The sequence below is a fragment of the Cavia porcellus genome, unplaced genomic scaffold (genome assembly GCF_034190915.1).
Source record: "Cavia porcellus strain 051 isolate PalLab524CR breed Dunkin Hartley unplaced genomic scaffold, mCavPor4.1 scaffold_7, whole genome shotgun sequence".
NCBI classification, from domain to species: Eukaryota; Metazoa; Chordata; class Mammalia; order Rodentia; family Caviidae; genus Cavia; species Cavia porcellus.
In genome coordinates, this window is record NW_026947490.1 from 96510124 (window position 1) to 96527865 (window position 17742).

At 48.2% G+C, this 17742-nt stretch overlaps 1 protein-coding gene across 3 annotated transcripts in view; it reads left to right on the forward strand.

Moving 5' to 3' along the window:
• Afg1l (AFG1 like ATPase) overlaps positions 1-17538 on the forward strand; it is a 217662-nt gene extending 200124 nt beyond the window's left edge. Inside the window, exons 11-14 of one of the 3 annotated variants that reach the window (XM_063253977.1) lie at positions 1265-1405; positions 5200-5313; positions 5760-5925; positions 7406-8394. In XM_063253977.1, the coding sequence (XP_063110047.1) occupies positions 1265-1405; positions 5200-5313; positions 5760-5925; positions 7406-7695 (711 nt within the window). In that variant the 3' untranslated portion in view covers positions 7696-8394. Of the gene's footprint in view, positions 1-1264; positions 1406-5199; positions 5314-5759; positions 5926-7405; positions 8395-16939 lie in introns of those variants that run through there. The other 2 variants (XM_063253978.1, XM_063253979.1) reach the window with 2 other exon arrangements.
• Positions 17539-17742: the final 204 nt, after the last annotated feature.

A 17742-nucleotide genomic window follows, 5' to 3' on the forward strand; every position in this document is an offset into this window, starting at 1 on the left:
TATTAGCTTGCTGGGGAGAGGAGAGGGGCGCAAAAGACCCCTTAAACACATTCCCAAAGGAGGCTGCTCAGGCTCTGTGCCTTCGGTCTGATTTTGGGCCTTTCTGCCTAGGTCCCGGGAGGGCCGGTTCTTCTTAGACCCGCTCTGTGCTGAGGGGTCTTCTCCAGAACTGAGCTTAGGGCGTGCTCACGCCTGTCCACACCCAGTGACAATCCCTCTGTCCTGAGTGTGTCTGGCGCAGCGGGCTGCGAAGATGATGTTAGGCCTCCGTGAAAGGATGTGAGGGTGACTCTCCTGCTCCGTGTAGCTCCCCAGTTCTCCCCTTATCTCGTTTCTGACGGAAGTTTTCAGGCAGAGATTCCTAAGTGAGAAAGACAGGAGGACTACTGATGGATTCTGCGAGAGGGTAAAGCAGCTCTGTCACCTGTATCCCAGGGCTTGGACATGGTGACAGGAGCTTCAGGAGGACCTCAGAGTGGCCCGTGGGTCCCCCCGTCTCTGGTCTTCTCTCACTCTATGATCGCCAGTAACACTTCCCTGACTTTGCGCATGGTTTGCTGCTAACAGACTGTATGTAGTCACCCACACACAACTTAAAATGAGCAGAGGCAGAGTCCTGGGGACGTCCTTACAGATAGCATCGGTGATGTTCATGAGTTAAGTATATCTTTCAGGCACAAGCTCTCTCCGTGAATAATTTTGTGGACTTCGAGTCCTGCACCCTCCTCCTGTGAGAGCTAGCTCTGCTCTGGATTATCTCTCGGTCTCATTGGCGCCCTGCAGGGTCCTGCAGGGAAGAGCAGAGTTCCCTGCGCTGCACTTGAGTATAATCGCCCTCAGACCAAGAGCTTCACCCCAAGGAGTCTTTACTGCAAAACTGTGACATAATGAACTCCCTTGAACACTAGTGGCAGGTAGCAGTTGAGCCAAAGGAAGAATTTATTAGGGCACGTTTAAATTTAAAGTATGTCATGCTAGCAAAAGCACGGAAGCTCCCGAGGGGCCAGCTGCGGCTGTGGTCAGCGATGCTCTTCCGCTCCTCCCACCCGCTTGTCTTGTGTCTTGCACTTTTCTGGGTCACTGTTAAGGCCACGCAGGGCACCTGCTCTGCCCTCGTAGCCTGCTCTGAAAACACTGCCCCATTTGGTCAGGTAACTCCCCTAGATCCCCTGGGAAGCGGTTTGCAAACACAGCAACCCAGAGCTGAGCAGCAGTGCTTTATTTTCATTTTCTTTTCTTTTTTTAAATTTTGTTTTAATGATAGCCGCTTGGAGCCAGTGACTATTTGGAACTGTCAAGGAATTTTGATACGCTATTTTTACGGAACATTCCACAATTTACGCTGGCAAAGAGGACCCAAGCTCGAAGATTCATAACTCTCATTGACAATCTTTATGATTTCAAGGTAAGGAGATAATACACTTTTTTCAAATTACACACCTTGGTCTTTGGAACCACATGGCCTGGGCTACAATCCTGTCTGCGTCACTTATTTCACCTCTGTGCCTCAGTTTCCTCATCTGTGAACTGGGAATGATAGCATTCAGAGGGTTGTTGTACACCACCAAGGCTGATCCACGTCCCGCATTTCAAACAACCTTTACGCCAGCAGGTGGCCGCTTTCAGCAGGAGCAGGAGCTGGTGATGTCGTCCACCGTCCCCCACAAACCCCTCTGCTGCGCTGTGTCGGCTCTATCAGAAGAGCAGGTGGCCCCGTAATACTGTACGTCACCCTGGCTGGCCCACACTCCAGCAAACGGGTGACCGAAAGGCTGCAGCGTCCACGCTGGCCCGTGACCCAGAAACCCCGCAGCGGGCTTGTGCTGCCTCTTAGTTCTCTTACCCACATGTTTCAGCCCTGGTTCCCGGCCACCGTCTGTCGGGAGGGCCGGGGTGTCTCCGTGGTGGCCGGCTGACTGTCCTGGAGGCTGGGTTAGTCTCCGTGAGCCTCAGTGGCCGTCTCTACAAGGAGAGAGAAACAGTACTTACTGTGTCAGGTGGTTGCGGATGACAGGAGGTGTAAGGCACTGAGAGTGTTACATGGTATAGAGTGAGCTCTCCATGAAGGGGTTACGGGCGTGTAAGTGTAGGCTGGCAGTAAAGATGTGTGTACAACTGTGAATAAGAATTAAACATTATTTCTACATTAGATACATTGTTTTCCTTCCCATTTCTTATACAGAATTAGGGCAGGAAATCTAAAAGTCTAGTGGGGAAGAGGTCAGTAACAGACTGCTAGCAAGAACAGATAAAATGTGAATGTTTCATTTACTCATTCAACAACCGTCATCATGCCAAGCCCAGTGCCAAGAGAGAATTCAGTGGAAGTGAAGTCAGATACAGTGCCTGTCGTAGACTGGTAACTGGTGGTCAACTTACACACCAGCCGAACTGCATCAGTGTGATCCTGAGCCCACGTGGATGGCCCACCCGAGGACTGCTGCCAGCATAAAGAGGAGACGTGGAGAGGAAGAGCAGCAATGTGGGTTCTTCTAAGTGTTGCTGTTGTTTGGAGCAGCTGGTTCTCCGGAGGAGCTTGTCATGCTGGTTCCCTGATATGAACTCGGCAGTTACCGTGTGAGGGGCTTGGGACCTTGTTGCTGAGAGGGGCCGCGGTTCCCTTGGGGGAGCTCTGGTCCTTACTTTGAGCATCGCTTCCTGCTCTGGAGGGGAAGACGTGTGCTGTTTAATCTCCAGGGGAAGCTTGTCATGCTGGCTTCTGGTATGAACTCAGCTGCTCTCATAGTTGGAGGAGCCTGGGACCTCACCGTCACTGAGGATGGCTTATGATACTTTTCAGGGGAACCTTGGTCCTTATTTTGAGCGCTGCTTTTTGGCTCCAGTACAAAACCCTCAGGCTGCTGGCATGGACCCTTCACCCAGCTGGCACAGGCTTTCTAGCTTCCACCGCTGACCTTCCCAGCGCAGATCCGTGGGATAGACCTGGATGGGTCACTGTCGTGGGCTCTGAGTCTTCAGCTGAACTCATGCAGCCATGGGGTCCAGGCCCTCGGCTGGACTTTTTAGGTCTTTGGTGTTGTGGACGGATTTCCCGCACCTTCTTTGTATTTGACTCCTTGAATGACTCTTACAAATAATACTATAAATTGTGTCCTATATGTAATTGTTCTTTTCGCAACCCCTGACTACACTAGTGCCTTTCTTCATGGAGCTTGTAGCCTAGACCAGAGCACACAGGAGTCCCACGTCCTCTGGGAAAGTCCAGTTACTACTGCCAAGTGACTTTTGGGACAGACGGAGGACTGTGGTGCTGGGAGAATCAAGGGATGGAACACAAATGTAGAGCTGGGCGCCCCAGTGAAGTCCCCTGAGGACCACTTGCATCAGAACCGTGGGGACACCTCAAATCTGGTTTCCAGAGGCCACCTCATCCTCACCGAAGCACAGCAAGACAGGCCTCTGGCCTGGAACCTGCATGTTCAGTGCGCCCTTATAACTCAGAAGTACAAGGGGGAACTTGGCACAGGTGGAGGGGTACCCAGGTGGAGGGGTGCCCAGGTGGAGGGGTACCCAGGTGGAGGGGTACCCAGCCTATAACAAAGCCCTGGAAGGGAGGGTCTGAGCATGACAGACAGAAAGTGCAGGCTGTGGTGCAGTGGCCTCGGAGTGACCACAGAATCTGCTGCTCATTCCCAGGGGGCCACACAGGTGTGCACACACACGTGACCAGGTAGGCAGGGGAAGTGGGGGCCGAGAGTCACCGGTGGGTAGTTAACGCTGATCACAGGGGGTCCTGAATGCAGGGTGCGACCCTGGAGGCGGCCCTGTGTTTACAGGATGAAGGCCTCAAGAAGAAGAAGGCGGAGTAGGTGGTTGGTTCTTAGTCTAGAGGATCAACAATCTCTTTTTCATGCATTTCAACTGGAAAAACTTGAACTCCTGTGGCCCCACCCTCAGTCCCAGCCCCTGATCCTACCACACCCCCACTCTTCTACTTTTTATATAAAAGGAGAGTCACCTGGCAGGATGATACAATGCCCAGGCCGCTCTCTTGACATTCGCTGAGACTAAGTCAACACTCAGAGATCCACTCTCCAGAACACAGTCCAAATGACCTCATCTCAAAAACCGAGAGCATTTAACAGACATTATTCTAGAACGTATTCACAGAAATTTATGAAATAATGGCATTTCTATCTAAATCATGAAAAAAGTATCATTTATGATTGAAAGAATTTATAAGAGGAGGCAGAGGACCTTTTGGGATATGGAAAAGTTAGTTCCAAATGTCAAGGGGTTGTTTCAGAATATCGATGTGTTTAAGAATGATTTTTAAAAGGATAATTGTGAATCCTGAAAACAAACCCAGGATATTTTAGACATCAAGAGGAATATGTTTTACATTTAAACTTCCAGATACATACCGTATAAAAGTCATAAGAGCTGTCTCCAGTATTTGGTCCACATGTGCCCTTCATTCAAATGCTTATGTAGCAAAGTGATGTTAGAGCGAAGGTCGATCTTCTTGAAGTGTGTCCTGGCAGGTTGCTGGCCTCCAGCTTGGGTCGAGGACTCGTGTACCAGCCTCGGCTGTCAGCTGCCCGGTGCAGTGGGAGCGACCCCTTCCCAGTGCACCTGGGGAGCAGCTTGATACACACTGAGACCTGCTCCAGGAGGCCAGGTGCAGATGTCACCAGCAGAGTATAGATGCTCTAGTCTGCTGGTGCTACCTCAATAAAATGCCATGGGCTGAGTGATTTACACCTAGGAGAGATTTATTTCTTCCAGGTCTGGAGGCTGGAGAGTCCAGGAGCAGGGCTCAAGCAGATCACTGCAGAGCCCTCATGATTCAGTCACATCATGATGGCCGCACCTCCTAATCCTGTTGCATTAGGACCGAGTTCCAACATGGATTTTGGAGAGAACACAGCGCTCAAATCGTAGCAATCATGGGACGAACACTGGACTTAGAATGGGAAAACGGGCTGATGGGGTAGGCTGAGGCCGCTGTGGGCCAGAAGTCTCCTAATCAAACTGTACTGAGCTGTGTGGTCATATTTGAAAAGGACTAGGCAGTCATAAAACATCACTTAAGTGTAAACTATTAGAAAAAATAACTTTCAAAGCAAAGACTCCAGCTCCCTGATGTGACAGGCTGCTTCCTTGTGTGAGGGGCTTTGCCGACTCCTGACTTGTGGGATGTGAAGAGTGACGCCCTTCACTGTTTCCTGATTTCAGGTGCGTGTAATTTGCTCTGCCTCGACTCCTCTGTCAAGCTTATTTTTGCATCAACATCATGACAGTGAGTTGGAGCAAAACAGGATTCTGATGGACGATTTGGGGCTGAGCCAGGTAGGCAGTATTAACACAATCGCTTTGTTATGAAACAGCTCGGCTGGTTTGGGTTTGATACCTGGCTACATTTTGAAGAAGGAATGCAGCGTGTAGTGAACTGTTGATCTGCTGCTTTCTTCTACAGCTCTGGAGCAAGCTTCCCATTCATAACAGCACTAAATTTAGACAGTCGCAACCGTAGAGTAAAAGACCTTAGTGACCACGTGGCCACAGTGAAGTCCAGAGAGGTGGCCAGAGCCCAGGGCCACACTGCTGGACAATAACGGGCAGGCTGGGCCCCAAGGCATTGTGCTTTGAGGCTCCTCCTGCTGCCTCTTCTGACGCCCTTCTCCACGATGCCTGGTTGTAACTCATGCACAGCGTCCAGGCGTGTGAGGTGACTGGTCTAGAGCCACGCGGGGTGCTCCGGCTGAAGATGAAATGCGTGCTTTGTTCTCTTGCAGACTTCACTTAGCACACATTCATGGAGCCCTGCTGATGCCCGGCTCTGGGGACACTCTTTAGGGAACAGACTGATGTTGGCCCCGCTCTGTGGACCTCAGAATCTAGAGTCACCTCAGGCCAAGGGGAAGCTGCTTCGCAGTCCTTTCTTCTGGAGAATATTACAGGGTATAGTTCTCAACTGTTTGCAAGTGAAATACTAGTCAACATGCACACTATCATTGCACACCCACGGATGAGAACAGCATCCTGCACCCCGGAGCTGAAGCCCCGGTTGAGGGAGATCTGTTCCTTCCTGACCTGAGTAGATATTACACATTCTCCGGAGTGTGGGGGAATAAAGCAAATAATTCTTCAGGAAGTGAACTTTCAAACTGTGGTTACTTACACCTCCTTCTTATCTTAGTCTGTTCAGGCTGCTCAAACAAAGTGCCATAAAGTGGGCAGCTTATGTGCAAGAGAAATTTTACTATTTGAAATGCAGGTTCTGCAAGAATAATACATCCGAACATTGTGTTTGACCATTCAAAAGAATACACTTGAGGTGCTACATTAAACCATTTTTTTTAAATCATAGGCCAGTGTGGCGAGCCTGCGGCACACTGCTGCAGCCAGCTGTTTGGTACCAAAAGCTCCAGAAGGTTCACCGTCACTGTCATAGGCTCTTAAGATTTTCCTCTAGATCTGGGTTGAGTCACAGACCAACTGAGCTCAGCTGTTAGGGTCAGTCATACAAGAGGAGATCAGGGAGATGTGTGTAAACTGCAGGTCTTGAAGGTCATAGTGAATCAGGGAAGGTAGACTAAGAGTCTAGAATTTTCTTCTCCTAAAAAAGTGTAACAGCAAACCACTATGAAAGAAACTTACTTCTCAGCAGTTTAAGATCGAGGTGCCTGATTTCAGAAAATTCAGAGTCCACTTAGTGGCCATGAGCTCATGTTGGTATCGCCATCCCAGCGTGTTTACCGGCCTCCTGGGGACCCCCTGGGGCTTTCATTCCCCCCCCCCACCCCAGTTTGGAAAAGGATCTTCTGAGGTTTGTCCTCAGGGGTCCCTCAGGCAGTGGGACCTGGCTGCGAAGCTTCTGAGGCCGGCTCTGCCCTCTGTAACCCAGTGGAGCTGCTGGTTCTGTCCTGGCTTATTTCTGGTGCACGTGCACGGGAGGAAAAGGAATTCCTTTCCTATCCGGGATATTCCCCGAGGTTTTGAAGAGAAGTTTAACTGTGAGCAAAACCTGTCATATTTGGGAGTTTGGGTACTGCATCCGCTTTAATTACTTTTCAGATGTTTTTCTTTTAGGTTTTATCCTTGGTAACTTGATCTGTTTATCATTATATAGGTTTAGATCAGTTGATGGATCTAGTCTAATTTAAGAGATTAAATATGAAAAATGTGGGGCTGAGGATTTAGCTCAGCGGCATAAGCACCTGCCTTGCAAGCAGGTGGTTGTGAGTTCGATCCCTGGTACCGATAAAAAAGAAAAAGACAAAAAGAAAAAAAAAATGTACAAAAAATTTTATAATCTAGATAGATAATCTAGGTAAAGCTAAAGTCTTTTCTAAGCATGAATGTAGACACCCACCCTTCCCTTGGGGGGCTGAGGTCGGTGCCATGTCTCTGTTGGTTTGCTTGCTGTTTCTGTAACCAGGACGCAGCGGCAGGACTGTCCATGTTTACCGGAGAGGAGGAGGCCTTCGCGTTCCAGCGCACCGTCTCCCGACTCACGGAAATGCAGACGGAGCAGTACTGGAAGGAAGGGGACAGGGGCAGGAAGTGACGGCCACCCTTCCGTGGGTGACACTGGACAGTGGCCGGTGCAGGCGGAAGTCTGTGCTGTGGGACGAAGGAGTCGTTTTCCCGTCATCAGTGATGCACTTTGTCCTCTGGACCACGCTCATCTCAGATCGCTGTCAAAGATGCTTCAGATTAGTAGGGTGAAGACATCGTTTTTATAGGTCTGTTTTTGCCTATTTATTTGGCCTTATTTCTGCACCACAAAATTTAAAAATCATCCCCCCTGAAAACGATCGTAGAGCTGGATAGTCGAGCTGTACGCCAAACCACCTGCATGAACCTTTGCTGCACGGATGATAAATGTGAGGCTGCTTGGCCTTTGCACCTTGGGTACACGTTTTTTAAAAAAATTCAAAACAAAGAGCTTTTTACTCTTATTGCAAACCAAAGGGAAAACCTTTTAAGACTGTTGGCATAAATGTATAGTTTTTGTTGCTCTGGCTATGAATTACACGTAATGGTTTCCTTAGGCTGGTGAAAATATGTTTTTAACCCTGAAATCAAGGCCAGCAGACACGACCCCACCTCCTGCAGTCCCAGAGTCGCCTGACACCTCAAGTTGGAGCAGGTGTGGAATTGCCACTGATGGGCAGATCTGCGGGCGGACCCCGATGTAGACCGCCAGGGGGCGGCAGAGCGTGCCTGCTGCTGCGCCTGCGCGTCGGAGGCCGGCCCTGCGGACAGGCACAGGCTGGCCCCTGCCTGGCTCGTCCTCCGCGATGCCGCTGACCACGCGGCTGCCCACGCGGCTGCCCACGCCGCTGCCGGCTCTGCACGGCCGGGCCTCGCGGAAACTAGGAACACGCGACTGATCTGCTTGAAATAAAATCTAATCTGTCCCTCTTTGTGATCACTCTTTTATTCTTTAAGTAAAACCTGACTTTGCTGTTATCACTAGAAAGGTTTTGGTTGAGGCAAGAGACTAGGAGAACCTTGTATCTCCGCTCAGAATAGAAAAACAAAAATGTGAAATGTTCAAGTCTGGTGACAGTCAAGGCGGCGGCAGACACAGGTGAGTCAGGCCTACAGTAACTGCACTCGCCAGCATAAGTGTGCTCTCCAGGTCTGTTCATTACCTAATAATCCTACACTTTTACCAAACTAAATCAGGCAGACTGAGGGCCCCGACATGGAGGAAGGCTTAAATCAGGGTTTCTGAAAACTAAATGTGGTCTCAAATTATTTTTATCGAGCTAATCCAAAGGGATTAAGTAAAAGGCGAGGGGAAAGAATTACTTTGCCAGATTCAACACGCGATTCTTCCGTAACTTCAGTCTTTAAATGAACGTAACTGTCCTTGATTAGGGATGAAGAAATGGAGGCACAACTTACAACTGCAAAACATGCTGTGTTTTGTACTAAACTGCCTCCTACCCTGGCTATAAAAAGGGATCATATTTAATGGTTTTTACATTTTATTTATTTTCACACTGGGAATAGAACGCACGACCTCGCCCTTGCCAAGCAGGCGCTGTGCCGCTGAGCTATATCCCCAGAATATTCCTTTTAAAAAACTGCAAAGGTGCACTTACAGCAGAGTTGTGTCTTTGAACTCAAATATATTATGTCTTTAAATCTTGGCTTTTCTTTTGTTAGAGTGCTGGGCCTCATGCATGCCAGGCAAGCACTGGGTATGCTGCCACTAAGCCACACTGTCCTCCCTGGATCTTAGCTTTTTGTGTTTTGGGTGTCTTTAGTAACCACCCTTTTTTGTGTGTGTGCTGGGGATCGAACTCACAACCTCAAGCTTGCCAGACAGGTGCTTATGCCCCTGAGCTATATCGCTGGCCCCAACTATCCTATGCGTTATTAAAAAGATGAGGGGATAGGCAGACAGGTGGACAGAGAAAGGAACTGCCCCTGAGTGCCTGAGTAGAACAGTGCGCCACTCAAGTTCCATTGTAGAAGTTTATTTCAAGTCAGGTATTTGGCAAAAAATTCATTTTTCATAGACATAACTATGTAACAGTTAATGCCCTGGTTAGATGCACAGGAGGCTGTGTGACACTCAGTGTAGCTACCCTATAACTTGGGCACTCAAAACTTAACCATCTTTTAAAACACTGTTTCTGTAGCATCACACTAGTGCAGGTCCACTCACATAACAGGAATGCTGGTCCACTGCTGTCCACCTCTTTCTCCTCCACCGCCCCCACTCGGGCTCCTTCCCTACCTCGCTGGGGCCGATGAGACGGGTCATAGTGGAAGAGACTTCCTGAGTAGGAGTGGGGTGTATGGGAGAGGGGGCTTGCAGGCTTTCACTGGGCCTGGCCTCGGTGTCAGGAGGGAACATTAGAGTTCCTTTGTGACTGAATATGATGCATTCTTATCGTCTCTTCTCCACAAAGTCTGTACCATGAGACAGCATGCCAGAAAATGAAATGAAAGTCTTAATCATTACCTGTTGGCAGGAAACAACATGGTAGCCTATCGACAAGGAAGTGTGGTGCATGGTGGTCACCATTTTCCAGACAGGAAACTGAGGCCCAGAAAATGGTAGAACAGAGTGGGTTAAGGTACCCATTGGAATCAATGAATTATAAAACCCAGTTTATTAAACTCTCCTTTTTAACAGCAGTCTTAGTCCACAGAACCTGAACCTACATTTTCAACCCTTCATCTGGGATAAAAATATGCCATGCATGCCTGACAGTTGGGCTGCTGGTCCGTTACCGGAATCTGTCTATCAGTGATCTTATAAATCATCTTGGTTAGATCCACTGATCTTGTTAGTGCAGTTGGAAGAAAAGAATTTTCTTTGGAAATGAGTTTACAGCTCTATCAAGGCAGAACTAAGATTATTTGTTGCCACATACATATAGCATTTTATGTGCAGGAACAGAAAATGAAAAATAATTTTAAAAATCTATCGTCTTTGTAAATGTGTGTTAATTCTGCCCTGCATCTCCCTAGAAACCTCATAGCTGTTAGCTTGGCAGGTCAGGAGACGCATCTGTCTGTTGACCTTTGGTCTGGTGGCGTGAAGCTCCAGCATGGCAGCTCTCTGTCCTCTTGCTTATTAGCGATCTTTCCGAGGTTGTTGGGGAAGCTTCCTGCCTCAGGACTGTATTTCCTGGCCCTCCCCTCCACTCTGCAGTTCACTGCCTGGTCTCTATGTTAAAAGGGATCATGATCTGGAATTGGAAGATTCCCTTTTGCTAATTATGATGTTGGGTCTGAACAAGATAGTGCTCTGAGTCTTAGTTTTCTCATAACTTGGAATCATAGTGTCCACTTCATAAAATAATTCTGAGAATAGCTGCAGACAGTAAAGGACTAAAAGAATATTAGAAGTTATTGCTTCCGATGGTTCTGATCATAAGTTAGCAATCACTACCTGCCCTCTGAGGGATGCGAAACCAAAGACTCAGAAAGGAAAAGATGCATAGTAAGTGGCTGCACACCGAGTGCACAAGACTCTGGCATACTGAGATGCTGGAGGAGGTCATTTAACTCAAATCCATTCTTTCAGGGTTCTTAATACAGAAAATGGACGTTACTCTCTGGGTGAACATGGATTTCTCAGAGAGTGGGCGCCATCCTGTGGACAGTGGGTGAACTGCCAGGAAAAGCCGGAGCTGGTCCATGCTGCCTGTTCCAGGGCTCAGAGCCGCCTCCAGAGAGCAGAGAGCCCAGGACAGAAATGGGGCCCAGGATGAGCACTCGCAGATGCCCTTCAGGGCAGTCTGTGGTCATCGGCGGGTGGCGCCGTGCCTGCAGCTGCACAGGCAGCAGGGACACCAGATGAGGCCTACAGCTGGGCTCCCCACCCGGAGCCCCTGACTCACACTTCCCAGTGGGCAGGCTGCAGCTGGGACACCGTGGGGCCTGGCACCCCGGTCACCAGCCCATAGCCCTTCTCCTCCCTGGAGACTTGAGCACATCTGCCTTTTCTGCCCCGCTTAGCCACAACCACACAGTAGGCTGGGCAGCCCCCCTTTGTTTAAGGGCACTTGCTTCTGTGCTTTAGATCACCCGCAGCAGTGTCCCGAGAGAGGAGCTGGGGTGTCCCCGTTGAATAGAAAAAGCAGGTGCCCAGCACCTCCAGTGGTCTCCAGGGTGGCACTCTGAGACACATTTATGGGCTTGTGGCCACTCAAGGCCAGGACAGAAAAGACGGAGTAAAGGGGAGCCACAGGGGGACCCTTCTTCCCACAGCACTTGTGTTGGTGAAGCCCTGCAGTCACAGAGACTGGAAAACACTGAGGTAGGTCTGGGAGAGGAGATATTATCACCACCAGCTTTTTGTTTGTTGTTTGTTGAGGAAACTGAGCATCAGAGAGGTGGGCTGACTGTGGGCCGCCCTGCAGTGGGCTCCCGGCTGCACTCGGAACCGCAGCGTATGGGGCATGGACAAAGCCTGGAAAGCCTCTTGGGGGAGAGAGAGCCAAACGCCATGAAATATCAATTTATAGGCCCGCGGGGGAAAGCAGCACTACTTTCCTTGGGCACACAAAGCCTAAATCGATTTAAAGAAGACAGGTTGGAGGGGAATAACAGCACACAGGAGTCAGGGCTGTGAGGAGGGGAGGAGGGGCAGAGTGGAGGGGAGGGCCAGCAGCGGCCAGCAATGGGCAGAGGGCATCCGCCTGTCCAAACTCAGGGTCGTGCTCAACATGGTTTACTGCCAGGCGCCCCTCAAATGAAAAGAAGGCTGGAACGGCCACATTACCAAAAGCAACATGCAGATTTAATGCAGTTCCCCTTAAATACCAACACTACTCTTCACCAAACTAGAAAAGGCGATCCTAACACCTATATGGAAACAGAAAAGACCCAGAACAGCCAAAGCAATCCTGAGCTAACAGAGTAACACAGAAGATACCACGACTAGATCTCTGGGTCCGAGAATCCTGGGAATGCTCGTCCTGTGGAAACAGTGTGGGTGCCGCACACAGAGGACACATGTACCACGGAACGGAAGAAACTACCACACACCTTCCGCCATCTGGTGTTTGACAAAGGAACCAAAAACGTATGCTGGAGGAAAGATAACCTCTGTAACAAATGGTGTAGCAGAACTAGCCACCCACATGCACAAGACTGACACTGGACCTGTATCTCTCACCCTGTGCTAAAATACAGTCGGAAGGGACAGAAGGCCTAGATAAAAAACAAAAACATTGAAACTGCTGCAAGCTAATACAGATGAAGCACCTGAAGCCATAGGCAAAGACTATCCGAGCGTAATTCCAGCAGCAAAAGAAACAGTGTCAAGAATCGGTGAGTGGATTAAGTGTAAAAACCTTCTGCAGAACAAAGGGAATATTCAGTAGACTGAAGGGACAACCTACACAATGGGAAAAATTTGCCGGGTACTTTTCTGATAGAGGATTATTATCCAGAATATATAAAGAACCCAAAAAAAATTAACCCCCAGAAAACAAATGACCCAATCAAAAAAAAAAAAAAAAAAAAAAAGAATGAGTTAAAAAAAAATTCTCAAAAGCAGAAGCACAAATGACCAATAAATACATGAAAAAATGTTCATGGTCTTTACTAGGGAAACGCAAATCAAAACAACTCACACCGATAATCCCAGCACTCAGGAGGCTGAGGCAGGAGTATTGCCCTGAGTTTGAGGCTAGCCTGGGCTACATAATGAGTTCAAGAGCAGCCTGTATTGTCAGTGAGATCCTATCTCAAGAAAACCAAAAAAAAAAAATAATAATAATGATTAAAAAATAATAATGATAAACGACAGAGTCCATCTTGACTCAGTCAGAATGGCTGTTATCAAGTACACAAAATAACAAGGGCTGGTGAGGATGAGGGGAGAAAAGCCTTCTGCATTGCTGGGGGGTGTAAACTAGTACAGCCTCTAAGGAAATCAGTAAAAGACTAAAACTAGAAATTTGAGCCAGCAATACTTCTCCGGGGTATATTCCAAAAACAGTTGAGGCATTAATGATGGACACATACCCCCAGGAGAGGGCGTCCTCTAGGGCAGCGCCGTGTTGGAGGAGTGGGTGGGGATCAGCGACTGTCAGCTCGCTGGGGACCCCGGGGAGGCCCAGAGACAACAGGCTTGGGGTGGGTGGGGGCCCCTAGGGTGCTGCTGAGGGGCTGGGCGTGAGAAGGCCCCGAGAAAGCCAGAGCAGGAGAGCAAGCGCGAGGGGCCGGAGACAGGACGCTCGGGCTGAAGGCTGGGGTGCTCCGTGGCCTGTGCCAAGCGCTCGGGTCCCAGGCCCACAGTCCCCCAGAAGTGCTGCAGCCCCACAGGCCTGCCGCGTGGGGGGGATAGAGTACCATGTTAGGAATGAAAACCGAGATGCCGTGACGTCTTACTTCACTTACAAAGAGCAATTACACTGCATATTCCATAGGCAGATTATGAAAAATGTTTTCTAAACCCTCCCAATAAAATTTAGCAAGAAGTGTATTGTTTTAAATTGTTACGAGTCTCTGGCTTAAGGGAATACAGCTGGACTCTCGCGCCTACTTGTGTGTTCCGTCCTTGTGATAGCACACATGCTACATAGTTTCTGGAAAGGTCAGCTGTGTGCTCGGGACAGAATGAGGCAAAAGTCTCAGTGGATGTCTTAGTCTATTTGGTGCTGCATATTAGAATACGTGGGACAGGGCAATCTTGCAAGAACAGAGTTGGGGGGGGGTTGAGAAATTTAAAAAAAAACGAATAAAAGAAACAAAAAATAACCCCAGTAGCACATAGGCTTTCAAAACAAGATGATAGCAATTTAACAACGGCTATTATATTGCATACTATTATCTTCAAAAGAGTTGCTCAGGTCACCAGATACAGGCACACAACACTGATCAAACAAGCTGAGCACCAACTGATCCTGAACTAACAGAATTAGTTGCATCATCATCTTAGCTATCTTGGCACATATATTTTTTTCCTTTCCTTTCCCACTTTTCTCCTTTCCTACACAGAGCTTTATTTCTTACAATTCTAGAGACTGAGGAATTAAGGGCCCACGCATCTGCAGCGTCCCACGATGGAAGGTAGGTGGGGGACCGAGGGAAGGGCACGCTCACTCTCAGCACACAGGCACATGTCACTTCTCCTGAGGAGAGACGCAGTGCCCTGTACAGCAGCATCTTTAAAGCTCCCATCCTGCAACACCGCCACCTCGGAGAGCAGGCTGGCACACATGAACTTGGATGACACATTCGGCCACTGAAAGCATCACTGGCCCTCGAGGGGTCCTCCACCACACCCAGACCAGGCTCACGCGTGGTGCTAGCAGGCAGAGGAGCCCTGCGAGCCCACTGGAGCCAGTGGGAAGGGCCTGTGTCAGCTCCTGGAGTGGGGAGAGGCTGCCCGCAGCGTGGGGAGGGGCCGAGCTGCCTGCGGATCTGCACCTGCCGTGCAGGATGCACGCGCCCTCCCTCTCATCACCCGTGACTTCCTCTCCTGACTGCACATCTTGGCTTCGTTCTTACCGCCTCTGCTAAGTTTTTTCCTCTAGGCTCCGCTTCAGTCTTTCAGCTCCTCCTCCTCTGAGTGTAGCCCGGTTCCTTTTTCTCGTCTTGCTTCAAAAGTTTGTTCTTGGGTCCCTTCAAAGTCTGTTATAAAAACACAACGAGAACTAGACAAGGCACTTTCACGCACAGCATCGTCTTCCACGCTTCTGTTGGTTTCCATCCTTCTAGGCACCACCAAGGCCACTTACTCCCAAACACGCGCGCCCGTCCCCAGCCCTGCAGTCTCCACGCTGCACTCCAGGCTGCCTTTCATCTCTCCCTTTTCACATGATTTTTGTGATCTTGGTCAAGTGAAAATATTAGGTGAATGAGTCTAAATTTATCCTCTGACTTTAAGTCCACCTACATGAATACTAAGGTGGCCAAGAGAGCTGCTTCAAATGAGATCATGCTTGAGCTTCTGCCATCTCTTGTTTAAAATTTTAAGCAGATGCAGATTATAAAAAAAACCAAACAAACAAAAAAACCATTTGCTCAAGTCTAAAGGCTGCACCCAGAGAAAATCATTTTCAGAGACAAAAACCCAACAGTGAAGGAGAAGCCTGTGGAGTTTATATAAAGCAGCACTAGACACGTGCCTGTCCTGGCTCAGAGGACTTTAGCTGCGAGCACACCGCTGCGAGAGGCAGTTAACCCTACTGTTTTGGCCTTTTAAGTAACCCTTCTTCAGGGAGGCGCTGCTATTTTATAGAATGATCAAATAGTGTACTAAAGCAAAGAGCCAATAAACACATAAAAAGATGCCCAGTGTCATCCTCATTGGGAAAGGTAAGCCAGAATCATAGTGAGATACTACACTGCAGTATTAGGATGGCTGAAATGAGGCAGATAATTTAAAAAGTTGATCAAATGTGGACATATTGACAGTTCCACGTTGCTGGTGAGAATGTAAAATGGTACAAATTTGGAAAATAGTTCGAAAGTTTCTCAAAATGTTGAACATAGTTACTTTATAATCTAGCAATTCTACTCCTAGAAACCTTAGAAAAATAAAAATATGTTTCTACAAAATTTCGTACATGAATGCTTCTAGAGAGCATTATTCATATTAAACAAAAAGTGAAAACCCAATGAATTCATGGCTAAACCTAATGTAGCGAATCCATGCAATGGAGTATTACTCAACCACTTAAAGATGGACGTACAATTGGCTGCAATTGGAATGAACCTTGAAAACATTATGGTAGGTGGAAGAAGCCAGTCACAAAGGGCACAGGTCCTGTGATTACCTGAGTACAATACATACAGAATGTGTAAATCTATAGAGGAGGGGAACAGAAAGGCAGGAATTAGGATGTGACAAGCTGGCTGTGCATGTAGGCAAGACCTGTTACTCGCGGCCAGGACACATGCCCAGCACAGCTTCTGAGCGCTGCACCAACTACCAATCAGAGAACGTGGTCTTCAGTTCTTCTGGCGTGAGAGCAAGCAGGTTCTTGATAGGCCAGCGCGGGTGTGACGTCAGAGGGGGGGGAATGTAAAGATGGCGGACGTTAAGGCACAGGAGCCTTTCTGCTGTCAGTCGCCCTGCAGAGTAGTTCTTTTCAAAGCACTGCTCCCTTCTTCTCTACCTACTTTTACCTTTGATAAAATATGCTCTGAATCAAATGCCCAATTGTCTGAACAGAACAAGAGCCTGGAAGGGACCCCTGGGTACCCCGGTCCCCATTAACAGTAGGATCTGAGAGTAGAGGTAGAAATAGCTACTAAGGTGAATAGGGTTTCTTTTAGTGTAATTAAAAATCTAAAATTAGATGTGTGATGATTGTACAACTGTGAATATACTGAACACCACTGAATTGTGTGCTGTAAATGGTTGAATTTTATGGTATATGAGTTATCTCAAGTTGTTAAAAAGTATATAAATGTTTATCAACAATCATTCATTCGTTCACTGATTCGTTTACTTTTCCTTGGTATCTCCTCTGTTCCAAAGGTCAATGTGAATGACACAGACTCCTGCAACACTGGGCTCACACAATCTTGCCGGATAACACACAGATGTAAAGGACTGAGAGGAAAGCTTGTTCCCGTGTCCTGGAGCGTTCAGGGCACTCAGATCTGCAGGAAGTACAGTAAAGGGCAGTGAGAAGACAGGGGCAGACGCTGCTGGGGGAAGAAATGCACGATGACAAGAGCATCCCTGGTCTCCAGGAGGTTACATGAGTGTGGAGGAAGTGAGAGCGCATGAGAAGTGCCCAGAGCAATTACTGAGTGCTTTGCAAAGAAGCACTTAGTTCTTCAGAAGAAGAACATATAATGACCCGAGCGCTATTTTTCTGAATGTTCAGGGAGAAATGAGGTATAATTTGGTCCTCCCAGACTTAACAATTCCTCTTTAGGGCCCCAAATTCCCGGTGCATAGTGTAAAAGTTGCTGCTATCATCAAAACATGTCCCTCATTTGGCACTAATAACCTATCCTATTTTAAACCAAACTCTGTAACATGCAGAATATTAAACTCAATTGCTAAAGAAGTATCAGTTGATTTCTGTTGATTAGAGTAACATAATCTGTAGAATTAAAAATAATTGCTTATACTTTCACAGTAGTGACAATCAGATTTAAGAGCACAAATAATCCTTCAACCAAGGTAAGGCAGCACTGAGCCAAATAGGCAAGCAAATAGGTATAGCTAACCTGACGTCTACCTCAGGACCCCCTCTCCGTGACCCATAGTCACACTCTGAAGTGCAGGAAGAAAAGGACCAGCTAAGATGAGGCTGGTAGGTGTGGGGG